We start from the raw sequence: 25,845 nt of genomic DNA, 5'->3' as shown, positions 1-25,845 counted from the left end.
CACTTTTTATAGCTACTGTTTACAGGCCTCCTGGGCCATATACAGCGTTCCTCTCTGAGTTCCCTGAATTCCTATCGGACCTTGTAGTCATAGCAGATAATATTCTAATTTTTGGTGATTTTAATATTCATATGGAAAAGTCCACAGACCCACTCCAAAAGGCTTTCGGAGCCATCATCGACTCAGTGGGTTTTGTCCAACATGTCTCTGGACCTACTCACTGCCACAGTCATACTTTGGACCTAGTTTTGTCCCATGGAATAAATGTTGTAGATCTTAATGTTTTTCCTCATAATCCTGGACTATCGGACCACCATTTTATTACGTTTGAAATCGCAACAAATAATCTGCTCAGACTCCAACCAAGGAGCATCAAAAGTCGTGCTATAAATTCTCAGACAACACAAAAATTCCTTGATGCCCTTCCAGACTCCTTCTGCCTACCCAAGGACGTCAGAGGACAAAAATCAGTTAACCACCTAACTGAGGAACTCAATTTAACCTTGCGCAATACCCTAGATGCAGTTGCACCCCTAAAAACGAAAAACATTTGTCATAAGAAACTAGCTCCCTGGTATACAGAAAATACCCGAGCTCTGAAGCAAGCTTCCAGAAAATTGGAACGGAAATGGCTCCACACCAAACTGGAAGTCTTCCGACTAGCTTGGAAAGACAGTACCGTGCAGTATCGAAGAGCCCTCACTGCTGCTCGATCATCCTACTTTTCCAACTTAATTGAGGAAAATAGGAACAATCCAAAATTTCTTTTTGATACTGTTGCAAAGCTAATTAAAAAGCAGCATTCCCCAAGAGAGGATGGCTTTCACTTCAGCAGTAATAAATTCATGAACTTCTTTGAGGAAAAGATCATGATCATTAGAAAGCAAATTACGGACTCCTCTTTAAATCTGCGTATTCCTCCAGGGCTTAGCTGTCCTGGATCTGCACAGCTCTGCCAGGGCCTGGGATCGGGAGAGACACTTAAGTGTTTTAGTACTATATCTCTTGACACAATGATGAAAATAATCATGGCCTCTAAACCTTCAAGCTGCATACTGGATCCTATTCCTACTAAACTACTGAAAGAGCTGCTTCCTGTGCTTGGCCCTCCTATGTTGAACATAATAAACGGCTCTCTATCCACCGGATGTGTACCAAACTCACTAAAAGTGGCAGTAATAAAGCCTCTCTTGAAAAAGCCAAACCTTGACCCGGAAAATATAAAAAACTATCGGCCTATATCGAATCTTCCATTCCTCCCAAAAATTTTAGAAAAAGCTGTTGCGCAGCAACTCACTGCCTTCCTGAAGACAAACAATGTATACGAAATGCTTCAGTCTGGTTTTAGACCCCATCATAGCACTGAGACTGCACTTGTGAAGGTGGTAAATGACCTTTTAATGGCGTCAGACCGAGGCTCTGCATCTGTCCTCGTGCTACTAGACCTTAGTGCTGCCTTTGACACCATCGATCACCACATTCTTTTGGAGAGACTGGAAACCCAAATTGGTCTACACGGATAAGTTCTGGCCTGGTTTAGATCTTATCTATCAGAAAGATATCAGTTTGTCTCTGTGGATGGTTTGTCCTCTGACAAATCAACTGTACATTTCGGTGTTCCTCAAGGTTCCGTTTTAGGACCACTATTGTTTTCACTATATATTTTACCTCTTGGGGATGTTATTCGAAAACATAATGTTAACTTTCACTGCTATGCGGATGACACACAGCTGTACATTTCAATGAAACATGGTGAAGCCCCAAAATTGCCCTCGCTAGAAGCCTGTGTTTCAGACATAAGGAAGTGGATGGCTGAAAACGTTTTACTTTTAAACTCGGACAAAACAGAGATGCTTGTTCTAGGTCCCAAGAAACAAAGATCTTCTGTTAAATCTGACAATTAATCTTGATGGTTGTAAAGTCGTCTCAAATAAAACTGTGAAGGACCTCGGCGTTACTCTTGACCCTGATCTCTCTTTTGACGAACATATCAAGACTGTTTCAAGGACAGCTTTTTTCCATCTACGTAACATTGCAAAAATCAGAAATTTTCTGTCCAAAAATGATGCAGAAAAATTAATCCATGCATTTGTTACTTCTAGGCTAGACTACTGCAATGCTCTACTTTCCGGCTACCCGGATAAAGCACTAAATAAACTTCAGTTAGTGCTAAATACGGCTGCTAGAATCCTGACTAGAACCAAGAAATTTGATCATATTACTCCAGTGCTAGCTTCCCTACACTGGCTTCCTGTTAAGGCAAGGGCTGATTTCAAGGTTTTACTGTTAACCTATAAAGCGTTACATGGGCTTGCTCCTACCTATCTTTCCGAGTTGGTCCTGCCGTACATACCTACACGTACGCTACGGTCACAAGACGCAGGCCTCCTAATTGTCCCTAGAATTTCTAAGCAAACAGCTGGAGGCAGGGCTTTCTCCTATAGATCTCAATTTTTATGGAATGGTCTGCCTACCCATGTGAGAGACGCAGACTCGGTCTCAACCTTTAAGTCTTTACTGAAGACTTATCTCTTCAGTAGGTCATATGATTGAGTGTAGTCTGGCCCAGGAGTGTGAAGGTGAACGGAAAGGCTCTGGAGCAACGAACCGCCCTTGCTGTCTCTGCCTGGCCGGTTCCCCTCCACTGGGATTCTCTACCTCTAACCCTATTACAGGGGCTGAGTCACTGGCTTACTGGTGCTCTTTCATGCCGTCCCTAGGAGGGGTGCGTCACTTGAGTGGGTTGAGTTACTGACGTGATCTTCCTGTCTGGGTTGGCGCCCCCCCCTTGGTTTGTGCTGTGGTGGAGATCTTTGTGGGCTATACTCGGCCTTGTCTCAGGATTGTAAGTTGGTGGCTGAAGATATCCCTCTAGTGGTGCGGGGGCTGTGCTTTGGCAAAGTGGGTGGGGTTATATCCTTCCTGTTTGGCCCTGTCCGGGGGTATCATCGGATGGGGCCACAGTGTCTCCTGACCCCTCCTGTCTCAGCCTCCAGTATTTATGCTGCAGTAGTTTGTGTCGGAGGGCTAGGGCCAGTTGGTTATATCTGGAGTACTTCTCCTGTCTTATCCAGTGTCCTGTGTGAATTTAAGTATGCTCTCTCTAATTCTCTCCTTCTCTCTTTCTTTCTCTCTCTCGGAGGAACTGAGCCCTAGGACCATACGTCAGGACTACCGGGCATGATGACTCCTTGCTGTCCCCAGTCCACCTGGCCTTGCTGCTGTCCCAGTTTCAACTGTTCTGCCTGCGGTTATGGAACCCCTACCTGTCCCAGACCTGCTGTTTTCAACTCTTAATTATCGGCTATGAAAAGCCAACTGACATTTATTCCTGATTATTATTTGACCATGCTTGTCATTTATGAACATTTTGAACATCTTGGCCATGTTCTGTTATAATCTCCACCCGGCACAGCCAGAAGAGGACTGGCCACCCCTCATAGCCTGGTTCCTCTCTAGGTTTCTTCCTAGGCTTTGGCCTTTCTAGGGAGTTTTTCCTAGCCACCGTGCTTCTACACCTGCATTGCTTGCTGTTTGGGGTTTTAGGCTGGGTTTCTGTACAGCACTTCGAGATATTAGCTGATGTACGAAGGGCTATATAAAATAAACTTGATTGATTGATTGATTGAGCTCATCCAGGATGGCACATCAATGCGAGCTGTGGCAAGAAGGTTTGCTGTGTCTGTCAGCGTAGTGTCCAGAGCATGGAGGCGCTACCAGGAGACAGGCCAGTACATCAGGAGACGTGGAGGAGGCCGTAGGAGGGCAACAACCCAGCAGCAGGACCGCTACCTCCGCCTTTGTGCAAGGAGGAGCAGGAGGAGCACTGCCAGAGCCCTGCAAAATGACCTCCAGCAGGCCACAAATGTGCATGTGTCAGCATATGGTCTCAGAAGGGGTCTGAGGATCTCATCTCGGTACCTAATGGCAGTCAGGCTACCTCTGGCGAGCACATGGAGGGCTGTGTGGCCCCACAAAGAAATGCCACCCCACACCATGACTGACCCACCGCCAAACCGGTCATGCTGGAGGATGTTGCAGGCAGCAGAAAGTTCTCCACGGCGTCTCCAGACTCTGTCACGTCTGTCACATGTGCTCATGTGCTCAGTGTGAACCTGCTTTCATCTGTGAAGAGCACAGGGCGCCAGTGGCGAATTTGCCAATCTTGGTGTTCTCTGGCAAATGCCAAACGTCCTGCACGGTGTTGGGCTGTAAGCACAACCCCCACCTGTGGACGTCGGGCCCTCATACCACCCTCATGGAGTCTGTTTCTGACCGTTTGAGCAGACACATGCACATTTGTGGCCTGCTGGAGGTCATTTTGCAGGGCTCTGGCAGTGCTCCTCCTTGCACAAAGGCGGAGGTAGCGGTCCTGCTGCTGGGTTGTTGCCCTCCTACGGCCTCCTCCACGTCTCCTGATGTACTGGCCTGTCTCCTGGTAGCGCCTCCATGCTCTGGACACTACGCTGACAGACACAGCAAACCTTCTTGCCACAACTCGCATTGATGTGCCATCCTGGATGAGCTGCACTACCTGAGCCACTTGTGTGGGTTGTAGACTCCGTCTCATGCTACCACTAGAGTGAAAGCACCGCCAGCATTCAAAAGTGACCAAAACATCAGCCAGGAAGCATAGGAACTGAGAAGTGGTCTGTGGTCACCACCTGCAAAACCACTCCTTTATTGGGGGTGTCTTGCTAATTGCCTATAATTTCCACCTGTTGTCTATTCCATTTGCACAACAGCATGTGAAATTTATTGTCAATCAGTGTTGCTTCCTAAGTGGACAGTTTGATTTCACAGAAGTGTGATTGACTTGGAGTTACATTGTGTTGTTTAAGTGTTCCCTTTATTTTTTTTGAACAGTGTATATAGTCTGTTGGTTTTAGTAGGGAAAGGGAACTGCTTTTTTACTGTAGTAAATGTACCCACTTTTCTATCAGATAGATGACCATTCTGTTCTTCAGAAGACGCTCCTCAGGAATATATGTCCTGCACAGATAGAATGAGATTATATGATACAGTTACAATTTACGACATACACAAACACAGGGTTGCCAGAGAAAGAACAATAGAAAGCTCTCTGTCACCACACACCCGTCTGCACCTATACTCAAAGATAAACATGTGACCACACACATCCATGCACAGACATAACAGATGATGGTGAAGTCAGATGGGTACTATATCAGCACATTATCTTTGGAACCCATATGCAAAAAAACATACATGACACACACGTGCACACACACACACCTGTTAATGATGCGGGGCAGGTAGAACTGCAGGAAGCTCTCCCCCAGCGGTACAAAGGGCAGCAGGCCGCTGTAGTAAAGGAGGAGCAGCTGCAGCCCTCGTCTCATACTGAAACTATAGGGCATGGTGGAGTTCTACAAGGAGAGAGGGAGAGCAGAGAGAGAGGTGAGAGGAGAGGGAGAGATGGAGGAACGGGATAGAAGAGAGCAGGAGGGACAGGGAAGAGAGGGTGGGTTGAGCGAGTGCAAGAAAATATCCCTCCCTAGGACAGGAGTTGGAGTTAGACCCCTGGTTCAGTTTATTGTATCTTCCCCTAGTTGACACTTACAGTTCTGCGGCACTTTTTCATAATGGTAGAGTCTTCAGTCGCCCACACTGTGAGGTCCTCTCTATCATACTGTTTCACCATGTTGGACGCCTGAGAGAGATTGAAGAAGGTATGGAGCGAGAGAGAGAGCGATAGAAGAGAGACCGGGGCAGAAAGGGAGAGGGGAGTTATTCGTTGTCTGTGACTCAAACATTCAGTGAAGCTGTGAAACCTATTATTGTTAGATTCTTTTTTTCCTGACATGGTCAAATAACTCAAGCATAGATTGGTAACTTTTTTCCTAATTTGGCACACAAAGACCATGAGTAAAATGTGTCAAAAAGAATGGTACCGATTGGCTTATAGGTGGCAATGTTATAAGCGGTCTCATTTAAACCCTCATATCCACCGCCCCGTTTGACGTAGGTGTCTTTCCTCATGCTGAACAAATTTGCCTCGAGGACCCATAAGGCCTGTCAGGATATTTTTTTCATCCATCTTGAGAATTTTGGAAAATCTTTGAAAAACAAGTCCAAATAACACCAAGCTAAGTGATTGGTTAATGACAAATCAAAAATCAGATTTTGTGTGTCCATTTAAATCCACTTCACAATGGCCTATCAACTTGAAACTGCTATCATGGACGTCTGTAAGATGAACCACACTGAAATTGGTATTGATTACTCAAAAAAGAAGAGAACTTAACAACTCCTTCTTTGCATATGGAACGCTTATGCTCATAAACATCTGCAATCGTCTTCTCCTCATGAACCATATGTCAGATTATGTCCAGATTTTATATTTAGACTCATGACATCAGTCTTTAATGGTTTTAGTTGTTAAATTCAAATATGGCTGCACTGTACCTATAAATGCACTTTAGCACATATGCTAATGCTAAAAACACAAATCTTCTCACGAACCATAAATCATATTGACTCCAGATTTGGTATGGACTCAATGAATTAACCTCTAATGAATTGGAGAATGATTAGTTGCTGCATTCAAAGTCGGCCACGTTACACAACTAGATGGCACCATATAACACCAGGGCTATAAGAACTGAACCGATAGACATGGGGCCATGAAATTTGGTATGTAAACCAATGTATATGTCCTTAGAAGCTGTGTGACTATAAAGTCACTGCAACCTTAGATGGCTGCACTGAACCAGTTGGTGGCACTATAGATGTCTTCATCCTTGTGGTATTGAGCGATAACCATGGTAATGCTTTCACTGATTGCACAAAGGAAGATAGTTCCTACATGATATAGTGCTTGCTTTGTTATCCAACTATCTTGTGTCCTTTCTGTCCTCCTGTGAACCCCGTTCATTGCTGCTCACTGCTATATTTATAAAGTTGAATTTGATTGGATTTAGCTCAATGGGGTCACCTTAAAACAATGTAAAGTGTAAAGTTTAAATAAAGTTGGATTTGATTCATTTCTGCTTAGTCCTGTACTTTCTCCATCAGCAAGCTGTTGTCTTCTTTGATTTCGATGTTGACTGGCATCTTAGGGAACTTCCTGAACACTTCCTCCAACAGGGTGAACTTCCTGTCTGTTCCGGTGCTGTAGCGGCCTGGTGTGGGAAAGGAAGGAAGATTGGGAGGGAGAAGGGTGAGGTAGTGAATGTCATGATAATACACACATGCATGCACGCATATACGCACATACACATTGGTGCGAAACCTCACAAGGAGCATTTGTCTATGCCATTGACCCACTTCTGTCAGAGAAGTATGGTGGATGAGTGTGTGTGTGTGTGTCTCTGTGTGTGTATTGCCTGGATTAGGCTGACAGCGTCATTGTATTTTGGTACACCAGAAGTACATGAATTTCCAATGGAAAGCTGCGTTTGCCTTGCAGCATTGAGTTGCAGAGGTAGTTGCAGTGTGTTGTGTGGTGCAACGTATGCATAAAATTGTATGCTTAGACTTGACAGAAACAGTAGCAAAAGGTGAATGTGGAACTTTTGCTGCACACACAGCCACAAAAAACTTCGGATTACATCATGAAAAAAATTGAATTTATTACGCAGCATTGATGCAATGACGCTGTCTGTCTGATTGAGACACACTACATCACCAAAAGTATATGTGGACACCCTTCAAATTAGTGGATTTGGCTATTTCTGCCACACCTGTTCTGACAGGTGTATAAAATCAAGCACACAGCCATGCAATCTCCATTGACAAACATTGGCAGTAAAATGGCCCGTACTGAAGAGCTCAGTGACTTTCAATGTGGCACCTTTCCAACAAGTCAGTTCGTCAAATTTCTGCCCTGTTAGAGCTGCCCCAGTCAACTATAAGTGCTGTTATTGTGAAGTGGAAACGTCTAGGCGCAACAATGGCATAGCCACCAAGTGGTACACAAGCTCACAGGACCACAGAGTGCTGAAGCGCATAGCCTGTAAAAAATCGTCTGTCTTTGGTTGCAACACTCACTACCAAGTTTCAAACTGCCTCTGGAAGCAACATCAGTACAATAACTGTTCGTCTGGAAATGGGTTTCCATGGCCGAGAAGACACACACAAGCCTAAGATCACCATGCGCAATGCCAAGCATCAGCTGGAGTGGTGTAAAGCTCACCGTTATTGGACTCTGGTGCAGTGGAAACGCGTTCTCTGGAGTGATGAATCACAATTTACCATCTGGCAGCCTGACGGACACATCTGGGTTTGCCAGATGCCAGGAGAACGCTACCTGTCCGAATGCATAGTGCCAACTGTAAAGTTTGGTGGAGGAGGAATAATGCCCTGGGGCTGTTTTTCATGGTTCGGGCTAGGCCCCTTAGTTCCAGTGAAGGGAAATCTTAATGCTACCGCATACAATGACATTCTCTAGGCGATTCTGTGCTTCCCCCTTTCCAACTTTGTGGCAACAGTTTGGGGAAGGCCCTTTCATGTTTCAGCATAACAATGCCCCCGTGCGGACCTCCCGATTGGCACAGTGGTCTAGGGCACTGCATCGCAGTGCTAGCTGTGCCACTAGAGATTCTGGGTTCGAGTCCAGACTCGGTCGCAGCCGGCGGCAACTCAGAGACCCATGGTGTGGCGCACAATTGGTCCAGTGTCGTCCGGGTTAGGGGAGGGTTTGCCCTGCAGGGATATCCTTGTCCCATCGTGCATTAGCGACTCCTGTGGCGGGCCGGGCGCAGTGCACGCTGACACAGTTGCCAGGTGTCGGGTGTTTCCTCCGACACATTGGTGCGTCTGGCTTCCGGGTTAAGTGGGCATTGTGTCAAGAAGCTTGGTTGGGTTGTGTTTCGGAGGACACACGGCTCTCGACCTTCACCTCTCCCTAAGTCCGTACGGGAGTTGCAGCGATGAGACAAGACTAACTACGAAATTGGGGAGAAAAAGGGGTTAATTTTTTATTTTTTTTAACTAATAATGAAAAATTTAAAAAGTTTAAAATCAAAAACAATGCCCCCGTGCACAAAGCGAGGCCCAACCTCACTAATGCTCTTGTGGCTGATTGGAAGCAAGTCACTGCAGCAATGTTCCAACATCTAGTGGAAAGCCTTCCCAGAAGAGTGGAGGCTGTTATAGCAGCAAAGGGGGATCAACTCCATATTAATGCCTATGATTTTGGAATTAAATGTTTGACGACCAGGGGTCCACATAATTTTGGCCATGTAGTGTATGTGTGTGTATGTGTTACAGTGGATACCTTCATTAAACGTGACCTCCAGTCTGTCCTTATACAAGGGTAAGTCCTGAGAAGAAAACACAATTCATATTGTATACTACAAAATGAATGAACTGTCTCATTTCTGTATGGAACAGTTTATAAAAGCGCAAACAGTTTACGGAACAGATTATAAAAGGGGCCTACATGTATACACATTATAATACATACACATTAAGGTCAGAATAGCTATGGTAACAAAGAGTTCAAGCAACAATCAAGGGGAGTTTTACATTCTATTTCTATAGTTTTAATATACATTTGACCTCTGACCTCTAGGTTTAGGGAGGAGATGGTGACATCATGGCCAGTCTGCCTCAGGAGGTTATCGTCATGTGACACGACCACATGACCATCCAGGGTCAGGTGACAGTCCAGCTCCAGCATTCCTGTACCCTGCTCCACCGCACTGAGAGGGGGGAGGGGGGCTAGATTAAATGCCGACACCCGCATAACTGTTGTTTTGAAGGTGTCGTAGGTGGAACTGCATTAGAGCTGTCAACCCACAAGTGGCTCCCGGGCATCATACTTATTGCAGACATTGGCACATTAGTAGAAATCCCATGTAGCCATGTTTACAAGTTCCAACACTGGAATGTGTGATACAAGCTTCTAATCGACCTGGCCCGGGTACCCTGGAAGGATATTGACCTCATCCCGTCAGTTGAGGATGCCTGGTCATTCTTTAAAAGTTACTTCCTCACCATATTAGACAAGCATGCTCCGTTCAAAAAATGCAGAACTAAGAACAGATATAGCCCTTGGTTCACTCCAGACCTGACTGCCCTCGACCAGCACAAAAACATCCTGTGGCGAACTGCAATAGCATCGAAGAGCCCCCGCGATATGCAACTGTTCAGGGAAGTCAGGAACCAATACACGCAGTCAGTCAGGAAAGCAAAGGCCAGCTTTTTCAAGCAGAAATTTGCATCCTGTAGCTCTAACTCCAAAAAGTTCTGGGATACTGTAAAGTCCATGGAGAACAAGAGCACCTCCTCCCAGCTGCCCACTGCACTGAGGCTAGGTAACACGGTCACCACCGATAAATCCGTGATAATCGAAAACTTCAACAAGCATTTCTCAATGGCTGGCCATGCCTTCCTCCTGGCGACTCCAACCTTGGCCAACAGCCCCGCCCCCCCCCCCCCCCCCCCCCCCCCCCCCCCCCGCTGCTACTTGCCCAAGCCTCTCCAGCTTCTCCTTTACCCATATCCAGATAGCAGATGTTCTGAAAGAGCTGGAAAACCTGGACCCATACAAATCAGCTGGGCTTGACAATCTGGACCCCCTATTTCTGAAACTGTCCGCCGCCATTGTCGCACCCCCTATTACCAGCCTGTTCAACCTCTCCTTCGTATCATCTGAGATCCCCAAGGATTGGAAAGCTGCCGCGGTCATCCCCCTCTTCAAAGGGGGAGACACCCTGGACCCAAACTGTTACAGACCTATATCCATCCTGCCCTGCCTATCTAAGGTCTTCGAAAGCCAAGTCAACAAACAGATCACTGACCATCTCGAATCCCACCGTACCTTCTCCGCTGTGCAATCCGGTTTCCGAGCTGGTCACGGGTGCACCTCAGCCACGCTCAAGGTACTAAACGATATCATAACCGCCATCGATAAAAGACATTACTGTGCAGCCGTCTTCATCGACCTGGCCAAGGCTTTCGACGCTGTCAATCACCATATTCTTATCGGCAGACTCAGTAGCCTCGGTTTTTTCTAATGACTGCCTTGCCTGGTTCACCAACTACTTTGCAGACAGAGTTCAGTGTGTCAAATCGGAGGGCATGTTGTCCGGTCCTCTGGCAATCTCTATGGGGGTACCACAGGGTTAAATTCTCGGGCCGACTCTTTTCTCTGTATATATCAATGATGTTGCTCTTGCTGCGGGCGATTCCCTGATCCACCTCTACGCAGACGACACCATTCTGTATACTTCTGGCCCTTCCTTGGACACTGTGCTATCTAACCTCCAAACGAGCTTCAATGCCATACAACACTCCTTCCGTGGCCTCCAACTGCTCTTAAACGCTAGTAAAACCAAATGCATGCTTTTCAACCGTTCGCTGCCTGCACCCGCACGCCCGACTAGCATCACCACCCTGGACGGTTCCGACCTAGAATATGTGGACATCTATAAGTACCTAGGTGTCTGGCTAGACTGCAAACTCTCCTTCCAGACTCATATCAAACATCTCCAATCCAAAATCAAATCTAGAGGCGGCTTTCTATTTCGCAACAAAGCCTCCTTCACTCACGCCGCCAAACTTACCCTAGTAAAACTGACTATCCTACCGATCCTCGACTTCGGCGATGTCATCTACAAAATAGCTTCCAATACTCTACTCAGCAAACTGGATGCAGTTTATCACAGTGCCATCCGTTTTGTTACTAAAGCACCTTATACGACCCACCACTGCGACCTGTATGCCCTAGTCGGCTGGCCCTCGCTACATGTTCGTCGTCAGACCCACTGGCTCCAGGTCATCTACAAGGCTATGCTAGGTAAAGTGCCGCCTTATCTCAGTTCACTGGTCACGATGGCTACACCCACCCGTTGCACGCGCTCCAGCAGGTGTATCTCACTGATCATCCCTAAAGCCAAAACCTCATTTAGACGCCTTTCTTTCCAGTTCTCTGCTGCCTGCGACTGGAACAAATTGCAAAAATCTCTGAAGTTGGAGACTTTTATCTCCCTCAACAACTTTAAACATCTGCTATCCGAGCAGCTAACCGATCGCTGCAGCTGTACATAGTCCATCGGTATATAGCCCACCCAATTTACCTACCTCACCCCCCATACTGCTTTTATTTATTTACTTTTCTGCTCTTTTGCACACCAGTATCTCTACTTGCACATGATCATCTGATGATTTATCACTCCAGTGTTAATCTGCTAAATTGTAATTATTCGATTTATTGCCTACCTCTTCATGCCTTTTGCACACATTGTATATAGATTCTCTTTTTTTCTACCATGTTATTGACTTGTTTATTGTTTACTCCATGTGTAACTCTGTGTTGTTGTCTGTTCACACTGCTATGCTTTATCTTGGCCAGGTCGCAGTTGCAAATGAGAACTTGTTCTCAACTAGCCTACCTGGTTAAATAAAGGTGAAATTAAAAAAATTAAAAAAATAAAAAGCTACACATCAATTAGGCTGAAATATTTAGTTTGATGATTTTTAATTTGAGTTTCATTATTTCTATATAGCCTACATTTTCTAGTTCTGAACTTGTAACGTGAGTGGGACGGGTGTGGCTTTGTGACAATGACCACACGAGCAGCTGCTCACCGATTTGAAACCAACTATGCAGGTGTCGGTTAGCGCATGTTAATGCTTGATCTGATTGAATCTAATCTAGCTCAGAGTTGTCAGACATACGGCCCGGATCTGGCCCGTGAGGGGGCCCAATCCAGCTTAAGGGTGGTTTGAGAAAAAATACAAAAAAATAAAATAAACATACTTTAAAATGACTAAAATCAAATCGAAACCAATGTCAAAAATATAATGGACCTACAGTGCCTTCAGAAAGTATTCATACCCCTTATTGCACATTTTGTTGTGTTACAGCCTGAATTCAAAATGGATTAAATATATTTTTGTCACCCATCTACACATAATAACAAAGTTAAAAGATGTTTTCATTAATTTTTTTCAAATATCAAATTTACATAAGTACTGTATTCACACCCCTGATTCAGTTAAGTGATAATGCCCGAGAAGCCTGTGTTTGGAGGATATATTGGCACGGGTGTTCGTCGAGGGCCGGCAAACTGTGCCAATACCCTTCCAACACCGGCTTCGAGGGCATTATCTCTTTTGAACAACGGGTTACCTACATATTCAAATAATGATTGACATATTTTCTTTCAACTTTATTTTGATGAATTTATTAAAACTATTTCATCCTTCCACAAGATATAGTCCCGACACAAATCTAAGGTTGCACCCCAAGCCGGTTCGTTTGCCAGAGACTCGACCCAGTTGTTCAGTCTTTTTGTTCTAAATTGTTCTAGTCATTCGTTCTAAATGTTCCATACCCATACTGGCTGGCAACATTTTTATCCCTTGAATTCTAGCCAGCCAACTACGGCTAACTTACAGTCACGTCAAACAGTGCAGCCAAAATAACAGCAAAGTAGCTTCCATTTGCATTTGTTTAAGTTGCTTTCTAGTGTAATCTATTTGGATACAACCATAACAATGAGCTAATGAGGCGCGATTTCGCCTGGCATAGAAAATGTGCTCTCTCATCAGGACACTGTTGTTCAGAGGAGCTAGCCAACAACACAGCTAACACAAACACTTCAAACTGAAGCTGGATAGACTTTAACCTCTACTTCCTCAGAAACCCGGGTCCGGGAGCACCCCCACCAGTAAAAAAGCTGACTAGCATAGGCTAGCATAGCGTCACAAGTAAATAGTAGCATCTAAATATCATTAAATCACAAGTCCAAGACACCAGATGAAAGATACACATCTTGGTAATCAAGCCATCATTTCTGATTTTTAAAATGTTTTACAGGGAAGACACAATATGTAAATCTATTAGCTAACCACGTTAGCAAAAGACACCATTTTTTTTACTCCACCAGTTTTTTACTCCATCAGTAGCTATCACAAATTCGACCAAATAAAGATATAAATAGCCACTAACCAAGAAACAAATTCATCAGATGACAGTCTGATAACATATTTATTGTATAGCATATGTTTTGTTAGAAAAATGTGCATATTTCAGGTATAAATCATAGTTTAGCATTGCAGCCACCATCACAACTCGACTAGAATAACTACAGAGAGCAACGTGTATTACCTAATTACTCATCATAAAACATTTCTTAAAAATACACAGCGTACAGCAATTGAAAGACACAGATCTTGTGAATCCAGACAATATTTCAGATTTTCTAAGTGTTTTACAGCGAAAACACAATATAGCGTTATATTAGCTTAGCACAGTAGCAAACCACACAACAGCATTGATTCCAGCCAAACATAGCGATAACGTATTCACCACCAAAATATATTAATTTTCACTAACCTTCTCAGAATTCTTCAGATGACAGTCCTGTAACATCATATTACACAATGCATATAGAGTTTGTTCGAAAATGTGCATATTTAGCGGCACAAATCGTGCTTATACAATGAAAATAGTGTCCAAATACTCAAGCAATCTGTCCGGTGCCATCTTGGAAAGACACCTATTCTTATCGAAAACTATTCATAAACTTGACTAAAAAAATACAGGTTGGACAGCAATTGAAAGACAAATTAGTCCTTAATGCAATCGCTGAATTACATTTTTAAAATTAACGTTACTGTGCAATACAGGGTGCAATACAGGGTGCGATAACGCAAGGCTACACGGCAAATAATGGCGTCTTATGCATTTTACTTTTTCAACAGAACAACGAATTATCAGCATAAATAGTTCTTACTATTAGCTGAACTCCCATCAGAATCTTGGGAAAGGTGTCCTTTGGCCAAAAGAATCGTTGCTGGGTTGGAGAATGTTTTCTTCCACGTTGCAATTAGCAGTACACAATGGCATGCGAGAGAGAGATACCCAACTCAATACAACGGCAGAAAATGAAATGCCCGAAAATCGCAATATACTGACATAAACTGATATAAATCGGTTTAAAATAACAAGATTATGATGTCTTTAAAGCCTATATCGAATAAAAACAGAGCCGGATATAACTAGAAGCTAAAACGGGAGCTTCTAAAACGACATCCCAATGTCCTTAGTGCGTCAGCGCGAAGAAGCAAAAGAAGGGACACCTCGATTCCAATCAATTTATAGACTTTCTGAACTGCGTAGAGACTCCATTTCAAGGCCCTCTATTCGCTGACACCCAGGGGAAGGCGTATGCAGTGCATCTCAACCAATAGAAGACAGGCAAAGTTATACACAGGTCTGAGAACAGGTTTGGAAAAATCTGCATTCTCAACTCCACATAGGGAAATTGCTCTAAGTCCAGTTCTGTTTCACTTACAGACATAATTCAAACGGTTTTAGAAACTAGAGAGTGTTTTCTATCCAATAGTAATAATAATATGCATATTGTACGAGCAAGAATTGAGTACGAGGCAGTTTAATTTGGGAACACCAAGAAAAAAATAGTGCTAACAGCTCCCCCTATTGACAAGAAGTTTTAAACTAGCCGGACTTCATTTCATTTGATCATTTTTCAATTGATATTTCTTTGTATATATCCATGAAAATGATGCCAGCTGATTCATGATTTCGACTGGCTGAGAAATGTCTGTCTGTCTGTCTCATCCTGACTCCCGACACTTTCATAACTATGGGACAGCTTGAGATTGAGTTTGAATATTGAAACAATGTTGAAATGTCGAAGAGACAGAGAGTCAATGTGAGAGGGTACAGGTTAGTCAAGGTAATTTGTGCATGTAGGTAGGGGTAAAGTGACTATGCATAGATAAACAAACAGCGAGTAGCATCAGTATAAAAGCAAAGGGGGGGGGGGGTTCAATGTAAATATCCCGGTGGCCATTTGATTAATTGTTCATCAGTCTAATGGCTGGGGGGTAGAAGCTGTTAAGGAGCCTTTTGGACCTAGACTTGGTGCTCCGGTACCGCTTGCCGTGCGTTAGCAGTGAGAACAGTCTAAGACTTGGGTGACTGGCGTCTTTGACAATTTTTTTGGCCTTCCTCTGACACTACCTAGTGTATAGGTCCTGAATGGCAGGAAGTTTGGCCCCAGTGATGTACTGGGCCGTATTGCACTACTCTCTGTGGCGCCTTACGGTCAGATGACAAGCAGTTGCCATATCAGGTGTGATGCTACCGGTCAGGATGCTCTCGATGGTGCAGCTGTATTACTTTTTGAGGATCTGGGGACCAAGTCTTTTCAGTTTCCTGAGGGGGAAAAGGTGTCGTGCCCTCTTCACGACTGTCTTGGTGTGTTTGGACCATGATAGTTTGTGGTGATGTGGACACCAAGGAACTTGAAACTCTCAACCCACTCCACTACAGCCCCATTGATGTTAATGGGGGCCTGTTCGGCCCTCCTTTTCATGTAAGTCCACGATCAGCTCCTTAGTCTTGCTCACATTGAGGGAGAGGTTGTTGTCCTGGTCTCTGACCTCCTCCCTATAGGCTGTTTCATAATTTTCGGCGACCAGGCCTACCACCATTGAGTCATCAGCAAACTTAATGATGGTGTTGGAGTCGTGCTTGGCCACGCAGTCGTGGGTGAACAGGGAGTACAGGAGGGGACTAAGTACACACCCCTGAGGGGCCCCAGTGTTGAGGATCAATGTGGCAGACGTGTTGTTGCCTACCTTTACCACCTGGGGGCGGCCCGTCAGGAAGTCCAGGATCCAGTTACAGAGGTAGGTGTTTAGTCCCAGGATCCTTAGCTTAGTGATGAGCTTTGTGGGCACTATGGTGTTGAACGCTGAGCTGTAGTTAATGAACAGCATTCTCACATAGGTGTTCCTTTTGTCCAGGTGGGAAAGGGCAGTGTGGAGTGCGATTGAGATTGCGTCATCTGTGGATCTGTTGAGGCGGTATGTGAATTGCAGTAGGACTAGGGTTTCCGGGATGATGGTGTTGATGTGAGCCATGACCAGCCTTTCAAAGCACTGAATGGCTACCGACATGAGTGCTACGGTGCGGTAGTAATTTAGGCAGGTTACCTTCGCTTTCTTGGGCACAGGGACTATGGTGGTCTGCTTGAACCACGTAGGTATTACAGACTCGGTCAGGGAGATGTTGAAAATGTTAGTGAAGACACTTGCCAGTTGTTCCGCACATGCTCTGAATACACGTCCAGGTAATCCGTCTGGCCCCGTGGCCTGAATGTGGACCTGTTTAAAGGTCTTGCTTACATCGGCTATGGCGAGTGTGATCACACAGTCGTCCGGAAAAGCTGGTGTTCTCATGCATGCTTCAGGGTTGCTTGCCTCGAAGCGAGCATAGAAGGCATTTAGCTCATCTGGTAGGCTCGCCTCACTGGGCAGCTTGCGGCTGGGTTGCCCTTTGTAGTCAGGAATAGTTTGCAAGCCTTGCCACATCCAACAAGCGTCAGAGCCGGTGTAGTAGGATTCAATCTTAGTCCTGTATTGAAGCTTTGCCTGTTTGATGGTTTGTCTGAGGGCTTAGCGGGATTTCTTATAAGCGTCCGGATTAGAGTCCTGCTCATTGAAAGTGGCAGCTCTAGCCTTTAGCTCGATGCGGATGTTGCCTGTAATCCATGGCTTCTGGTTGGGATATGTACCTACAGTCACTGTGGGGACAACGTCATCGATGCACTTATTGATGAAGCTGTTGACTGAGGTGGTATGCTCCTCAATGCCATTGGGTGAATCCCGGAACATATTCCAGTCTGTGCTAGCAAAACAGTCCTGTAGCATAGCATTCTTCTCATTTGACCACTTCCGTATTGAGTGAGTCACCAGTACTTCCTGCTTTAGTTTTTGCTTGTAAGCAGGAATCAGGAGGATAGAATTATGGTAAGATTTGCCAAATGGAGGGCGAGGAAGAGCTTTGTATGCATCTCTGTGTGTGGTGTAAAGGTGGTCTAGAGTTGTTTTCCCTCTGGTTGCACATGTGACATGCTGGTAGAAATTAGGTAAAAAGGATTTAAGTTTGCCTGCATTAAAGTCCCCGGCCACAAGGAGCGCAGTTTCTGGATGAGCATTTTCTTGTTTGTTGATGGCCTTATACAGCTCGTTGAGTAAGGTCTTAATGCCAGCATCGGTTTGTAGTGGTTAAATAGACAGCTACGAATAATATAGATAAACTCTCTTGGCAGATAGTGTGGTCTACAGCTTATCATGAGGTACTCTACCTCAGGCAAGCAATACCTCAAGACTTCTTTAATATTAGACATCACACACCAGCTGTTATTGACAAATAGACACACACCCCCACCCTTCGTCTTACCAGACGTAACCCAGCCAGCTCAATATTATCCGTGTTGTCGTTCAGCCATGACTCAGTGAAACACAAGATATTAGACCCACCCGTTGTATAATACTTTGTAGAAGAACCTTTGGCATTGATTACAGCTGTGAGTCTTTCTGGGTAAGTCTCTAAGAGCTTTCCCCACCTGGATTGTGCAACATTTACCCATTATTCTTTTCAAAATTCTACAAACTGTCAAATTGTTTGTTGATATTGTTGGACAACCATTTTCAGGTTTTGCCTGAAAGTAGATTTAAGTCAAAACTGTCTTCTTGGTCACTCAGGAACATTCACTGTCTTCTTGGTAAGCAACTCCAGTGTAGATTTGGCCTTGTGTTTTAGGTTATTGTCCTGCTGAAAGGTAAATTAATCTCCTAGGGTCTGGTGGAAAGTAGACTGAACCAGGTTTTGCCTGTGCTTAGATCAATTCTGTATCTTTTTTATCCTGAAATTCTCCCCAGTCCTTAACGATGACAAGCATACTGTCGTGACGTGACTTCTCATTAATGTGAAGACTGTTATATCAAATCAATTCTATGTGTAATTATTATTATGGGATTAAACTAATCTGGTAACATTAATGAACTAAAAAGTCGGGGCACCATGGGAAAATGTTTAAAGAGTCACTATTTCCCAAATTGAACTCTTCAGATATTTTCATGTCTTATCGATTACAGTCCCTTATTAATGTATTATTACCTCAGTCATTCTGAACGGCGTCATTTGTTGTAGTCTGCACTAACCCTACTTTATTGATGAATTAGCTCAATTATTTATTCATTTACTAACTAATTAAACAATTACAGAATACACAAACATTATACAGTAAATTGTCTCTAGAAGACTAGCAAAACAGGACAGTTTGGGTATAACACAGTGGCGATTTCAGAGAGAGGAGGAGACAAAGGAGTTACTCTATCGGACATTGGGAAGCTACGCTCACGAAAATACAAACTCTTAAGCACTCAAATTCGCTCAGTCGGGAAAAGAGAATGCAATATATGTATTTATGACTGAGCTGTCCTTGATCGTTCAAATCCTTGGTCACGGAGATGTTGGGTGTACGACTCTGGTTCAGAGATCACCATGTCCTTAGGTAGAACTCCTGGTCGTGGTGGTGGTAAGAATGGATACTTCACCGTACCTTGTACAGTAGTTCTCAGAGTTGATCTCGTTAGAATGCTTCAGAGGTTGTCGATGTTCTCGTCCTAGGCTACGTACGCTTCCACCTGCAGACTGATAAGGCGACGTCTAGGATTTGCTTCTTCTGTAGTGATCGATAGTTTCAGAGTTTACAACCATTTCGCAACACTCGGCTCACGCTTGGTCTATAGAGTGGTAGATTTCTGAACCATTTGTAACCTTTTCAGCTGGCACTGAACATAACTGGTCTAATATGTTAATTCTTCAGCGCGTCCTTTTAAACAGGGAAAAGGGGCATTCCATTACGTTTCGCATAATTACTGTGCTCACGTGGGCGTGGTTACTGACTTGGTAAACTTTACATAAAAAAAACATTTTCTCATGTAGAAGACTAAAATCCCATTTCTATCTTTTCAAAAGCATTTGGATACTTAATAATTAATTTTATACAACATTCAGATGCAAACCTCATAATTAAGAAATGTAGACAAACAGAGGTACAGTTATGGTTCTACTGTCTTTCATGATGTCACATCATCAAAACAAATTAGAGGAAGGGCTAGCTAAAAGGGTTATGGGAAGGGTTAGCTAACATTTTAAGTAGTTGCAAAGTAGCTAAAAAACTGTAAGTAGTTGCAAAGCTGCTAATTAGCTAAAAAGTTGTCTGTGATGAGATTCGAACACGCAACCTTTGGGTTGCTAGACGTTCGCATTATACTTGCCCTTTTCAACCATATAAAAGTACAACAAAATTTCAATACAGTACCGCTCTTCACCAGGACAATCGCTCTTCAATACAGTACCGCTCTTCTACATGAGAAAAACATTTTCTCATGTAGAAGACTAAAATCCCATTTCTATCTTTTCAAAAGCATTTGGATACTTAATAATTAATTTTATACAACATTCAGATGCAAACCTCATAATTAAGAAATGTAGACAAACAGAGGTACAGTTGTGGTTCTACTGTCTTTCATGATGTCACATCATCAAAACAAATTAGAGGAAGGGCTAGCTAAAAGGGTTATGGGAAGGGTTAGCTAACATTTTAAGTAGTTGCAAAGTAGCTAAAAAACTGTAAGTAGTTGCAAAGCTGCTAATTAGCTAAAAAGTTGTCTGTGATGAGATTCGAACACGCAACCTTTGGGTTGCTAGACGTTCGCATTATACTTGCCCTTTTCAACCATATAAAAGTACAACAAAATTTCAATACAGTACCGCTCTTCACCGAGTCCAGGGCCAAACAGGTGTTGTACCTTGTTTCCCTCCTTCAGAGAACAGTAGTTATAGTCATAAGGTTAAGTTCCCTTTCAGTCAGTACTCTCCGTACAACACAAGTATGGGAAACTAGAATCCCGTCCCAAGCCGGGCCCAACGGATACCAAATGAAATGACCCATGGCAGACCACCCAGTAGTCTGGGTATTGCGTACACTGCGTGCTGTCTAATGACCCTTTCCTCTTCCAGCTGTAAGCACGCTGTGGGCTAAACTGGGAGCAGTGACATCCAAGCGATAAAACCTCACAAAAGTGTGTGGTGATGCCTAATTCGCCGCAACAAATATCCCCAACGGTCAACCCTTTAAATAATGCCCCTGGTGGAGTGGATGTGTACACCATTCAGTAACCTTTGCCGCTATATGCCAGGGCCTCCACAATCCGGTGGAAAAGACGCTGCTTAGAGAGCGCCCTAAAGGGAGCTGGATTAGCAAAGCAGACAAAAAGCTGGTCACATAAGTGGATATCCCGGATCCGCTCAATGTATGTGCGTAAAGCTTGTACTGGACACAGGGCATGTAACCTCTATTGCTCATCAGAAGAAAAAATAGATCAAAAGCTAATGACCTGTAGGACATATTCATGACTTTCGGGGCGAAGGCTGCATTTGGACACAACGTTATCTTAGAGTCTCCAGGGGCGAACTGTGTGCCGGAAGAGTGTATAGATAACGCATGGAGATCCCCAACGCATTTAGCCGAGGCCAAAGCCACGAGCAAGGAGGGCTTGTAGGAGAGGATCTTCAGATCCAAAGACTCCAGTGGTTTTAAAGGGGTCCTTGCACAGAGCATCTGAAACCAAAGCTAAATCCCAACTGGATGCAATAGGTTTAGAAACCGGTCTCAGGTGGTGCACACCTTTTAGGAACCACACCGCCAGTCCCTGGAGTGGCATCACCAATTTCCACATGACATGCTGAAATAGCAACACATCTGCCACGCTGATCCTCAACACTGGAGCCCCTCAGGGGTGCGTACTCAGTCCCCTCATGTACTCCCTGTTCACCCACGACTGCATGGCCAGGCACAACTCCAACACCATCATTAAGTTTGCAGACGACACAAGTGGTAGGCCTGATCACCGACAACGACGAGACAGCCTGTAGGGAGGTCAGAGATCTGGCGGTGTGGTGCCAGAATAACAACCTATCCCTCAACGTAATCAAGACAAAGGAGATGATTGTGGACTACAGGAAAAGGAGGACCGAGCACACCCCATTCTCATTGATGGGGCTGTGGTGTGGCAGGATGAGAGCTTCAAGTTCTTTGGTATCCACATCAACAAACTAGAATGGTCCAAACACACCAAGACTGTCGTGAAGAGGGCACAACAAAACCTATTCCCCCTCAGGAGACCGAAAATATTTGGCTTGGGTCCTCAAAATGTTCTACTGCTGCAACATCGAGAGCATCCTGACTGGTTGCATCACTGCCTGGTATGGCAACTGCTCGGGCCCCGACCTCAAAGTACCACAGACGGTAGTGCGCACGGCCCAGTACATCACTGGGGCTAAGCTGCCTGCCATCCAGGACCTCTACACCAGGCAGTGTCAGAAGAAGGCCCTAAACATTGTCAAAGACCCCAGCCACTACCGCATTGCAAGCGGTACCGGAGTGCCAAGTCTACAACCAAAAGGCTTCTCAACAGCTTTTACCCCCAAGCCATAAGTCTCCTGAACAGGTAATCAAATGGCTACCCTGACTATTTGCATTGTGTCCTGCCATTCAAGACCCCCCCCCCTCTCTCTTATACTCAGATGATAAACAGAGAGTTGCAGCAATGTATAGTCACTTTAACAATACCTACATGTAGATATTACCTCAATTAGCCCCGCACATCCGCACATTGACTCTGTACCGGTACCACCTGTATATAGCCTCGCTACTGTTATTTTCACTGTCATTTTACTGTTTTTTATTTCTTTAATTATTTGTTTACCTAATACCTATTTTTTACTTAAAAATTGCACTGTTGGTTAGGGCTTGTAAGTAAGCATGTCACATGACAAATAAACTTTGATTTGATGGGAGGACGGCTCATAACAATGTCTGGAATGGAGTAAATGGAATGATATCAAACACATTAAAGATGTGGTTACCACTCCATGGACTCCATTCCAGACATAATTATGAGCCGTCCTCCCCTCAGCAGCCTCCAATGAGTGAATGTTCTTGAGTGGCCTACTTACAGTGTTGACTTAAATCTGCTTGAAAATCACTATCTGTGTCTAGCAATGATCAACAACCAAATTTGACAGAGCATGAAGTATTTTTTAAAGAATAATGGGCAAATATTTCACAATCCAGGTGTGCAAAGCTCTTAGAGACTTACCCAAAAAGAATCACATCTGTAATTGCTGCCGAAGGTGTTTCTAACATGTATTGCCTCCTTTATAAAAATGGCGAAAAAATTTATTTTGGGGTAGATCGTTTAAGAAAAATACAATTAAATCCATTTTGTAACACAATAAAATGTGAAGAAATCGAATGGGGGTGAATACTTATGATACGCACTGTAACTGATCTGAAGTCAGGTTTGGTTAGGGCTGGTCACTTACTGTGTGAAAGCCTCCATGGTGCTCTCTATCCTCTCGCCGCTTCCTGCCAACACAGATCAGAAAAGCAGAGAACGTCAGTGTCATATCCAGCTCCAAGACTCTCGCTCTATAGCCTGCTTTTCCTTGATCCCCACTGACTTGAACTAACAGGATAGTTCAAATCAGAGCCAAATATTTATCCAGATATAGTGTGACTCTGGGTCAAATCAATAGTCACTCAGCATTCCTGCTTGCAGCTACACCACAGGCTCCAAACATTCCACTTTCACTAGTCCAGTCCATTCACATCAATGATTATAGATGAAAAGTGAAACAACAAGGTAACTACTACATCCCTCCACCGTTCCTTCCTTACCTCCTCTGTGTGAGATGTGGGTGCAGTGGAAGGCAGCCCGTTTCTTCTTGTGGAGGATCTGAGGGTTCTTCAACAGGTAAAGCGACGTCAGGGTGTAGCCCCCTAGGGCCGGAAGGATAAAGTACAGGAAACTGGCCATAATCAATTCTCCTCAACAAACGGTCCTCAAAAGTGTCCGAAGGCAATTAGGCGCAGTATCAAAAGGCAGAGGTCCTTGGATCCTCCTAGATACTCTAACAATAAATGAATAGAACACCTACAAGTGTCAGGCTGTGTACTGATGGAAAATAACCTGCCAGATATGAGTCCCTTGTTCTACAAGTTGTAATAAAATACTTTCAATATTTTCAGCTATCCCCCAACGAGCTGCTTCATAACACAGGTAACTAACAGCCAATGTAGAAACCACTCCAAATCCTCTTCAAGTGCATCTAAAGACACTCAATTGACCTGGTCATATTATAAACTTCACTTGACTCTTTCACACAATTATCTTCTCTCTTTCTATCCTCCACTTTACTACTCCTTCTCTTATTCTGATCACTCGGTTTCTCTCTCCGTCAGTCCATTGGTCACCTGTCAGCCTAGAACAATGTTGTAACAACTTTTATACAGTTTAAAAAAAACAGGACTTGAAAAACTGGTACAACCAAAGGAGGCATCCAAAGGAAGTGCCACAAGGTCCTACTCCCATAACCTGCACTTGAATGCTTAGCAAAACTCTTACTCATAACCTCACCTAACGCTACTCTCCTTCCCTCCATGGGTTCTGTTTGTAGTCAACCCTTATCTCCGTCGCACTCTCCCTTTCTCCCTGTGTAACTGGGACCCACACGAAGTCGTAAAATCACAGTTAATTAAATACTAGTCCGTTAGTAGGAGCTGGCCTCCCACACCTCTCTCTTTCCCTTCCCTGTGGCATATATTGTTAGTCTCAGGCTTTACTGCCTTTTGTGACACAGAAACTCAGTCTCGTTCACTGTGTGTGTGATAAAGTAATCATGTAAATGGAACTATCCTACACGAAGTGCGGCTATAAAATACATTAAAAGCAAACCTCAAATAACATGAATGTAATGATAACATTATGGGTGCTACCTCTAGCAACAGATATGAGAGAGAGCTAACACTATAGGCTGGTAAAGGGCGTGTGAGCAAGCGTTGATACATGGCAGGTTTCGATGCCGTCAGGCACCTTTTATTTAACTAAGGATGGGTATGTAAACTCATTTTTATCACACACGAGTGCAAACACACACAGTGTACTTAACAAAGAATAGGTGTCAAAAGCTATGTAAATGCACTTTCACAAGCAGGCATGCAACTTCAGCAGAATACTGTATAGCACAGCATTGTTTACATCAATACAAATGCTGAAAAGTAGCAAACGAGAGACTAAACTAGATAATCGGAGAAGCAAAACCATAGCATGTATGCCAGAGGGGGAAAAAATGGTTCACTCCCCAGTATAGCATTCCTTCCCAAACTGACAAGGCCACACACACAATCCAAGGTCCAGTATAAGCAAGTACTGTAAATTATAAGACGTTCTAGTGCCCTTTGCCTTCTGTAACCAACCAGTATCTCAAATGCAGTCGGTCACTCAATCCTGCATTAGCTATTAAACTAAAGTCGTGCTTTACGTATTCCCAAACCTTGATGAAGTAAACAGGTTGAGCCCTGTGGGAGAATACCGAACCCATGCAGAGACATGCCGAGGAGGAAAAGGAGAAAGAAGAGTTGTCTAACAGGACAGACAACTTGACTTGGAACAGGAGGGAGGAGATTGCTCTTTTTAGCAGGTTGTGACACGTTAACAGCGAATATTACTGGTAAATTCACTAGTATCCTAAGATATTTCTATAACGCTGTCCAAACTGCCATTCAGTACCATGAACAAGGACAGACCATAAGACAAAGAAAACCAACAGACAGTTTACCAGTATCAGGAATTGTATTTATTATATGTATATAATTGTTTAATTCATAATACTCATAGACGATAACCCTCAATAGCTCATATCTGTGAAAACACTACTAGTTATAGCACAACCATAAGAGAAACAAAAAAGAGAAATAAAAACATTAATAAAAAAAAAAAACTCCCTTAGTATTAAAAAAAATAAACAACTCATCACTATAACAATAATAAGAACAGCCATTTAAAAAAGGACATTATTTAGAAACCGGCCTGACTATGCATGTTTTATTCATGTATTGTGTGCGTGTACATATGTGGTGTGTTTTGTGTGCAAGGATGTGTGTATGCGTGTGTCTGTGAAAAAGTGAGTGATTGCGTATT

The 25,845-nt window shown here is 43.9% G+C and overlaps 1 protein-coding gene across 1 annotated transcript in view; it reads right to left on the bottom strand.

The window, feature by feature from the left end:
* LOC120052723 (lysophospholipase D GDPD3-like) overlaps positions 1 to 24,074 on the bottom strand; it is a 32,848-nt gene extending 8,774 nt beyond the window's left edge. The window contains exons 1-8 of the mRNA XM_038999803.1: positions 23,544 to 24,074; positions 23,189 to 23,231; positions 9,533 to 9,668; positions 9,242 to 9,287; positions 7,027 to 7,145; positions 5,585 to 5,674; positions 5,257 to 5,390; positions 4,933 to 4,992 (exon numbers count right to left, since the gene is read on the bottom strand). Coding sequence (XP_038855731.1) covers positions 4,933 to 4,992; positions 5,257 to 5,390; positions 5,585 to 5,674; positions 7,027 to 7,145; positions 9,242 to 9,287; positions 9,533 to 9,668; positions 23,189 to 23,231; positions 23,544 to 23,682 — 767 coding nt within the window. The 5' untranslated portion in view covers positions 23,683 to 24,074. The remainder of the gene's footprint in view (positions 1 to 4,932; positions 4,993 to 5,256; positions 5,391 to 5,584; positions 5,675 to 7,026; positions 7,146 to 9,241; positions 9,288 to 9,532; positions 9,669 to 23,188; positions 23,232 to 23,543) is intronic.
* Between the last annotated feature and the right edge of the window lie 1,771 nt (positions 24,075 to 25,845).

Source organism: Salvelinus namaycush, chromosome 8, assembly GCF_016432855.1.
Source record: "Salvelinus namaycush isolate Seneca chromosome 8, SaNama_1.0, whole genome shotgun sequence".
Taxonomy (NCBI): Eukaryota; Metazoa; Chordata; class Actinopteri; order Salmoniformes; family Salmonidae; genus Salvelinus; species Salvelinus namaycush.
The sequence above is the reverse complement of the archived record's forward strand: the minus strand, read 5'-3'. Positions and strand labels throughout refer to the sequence as shown.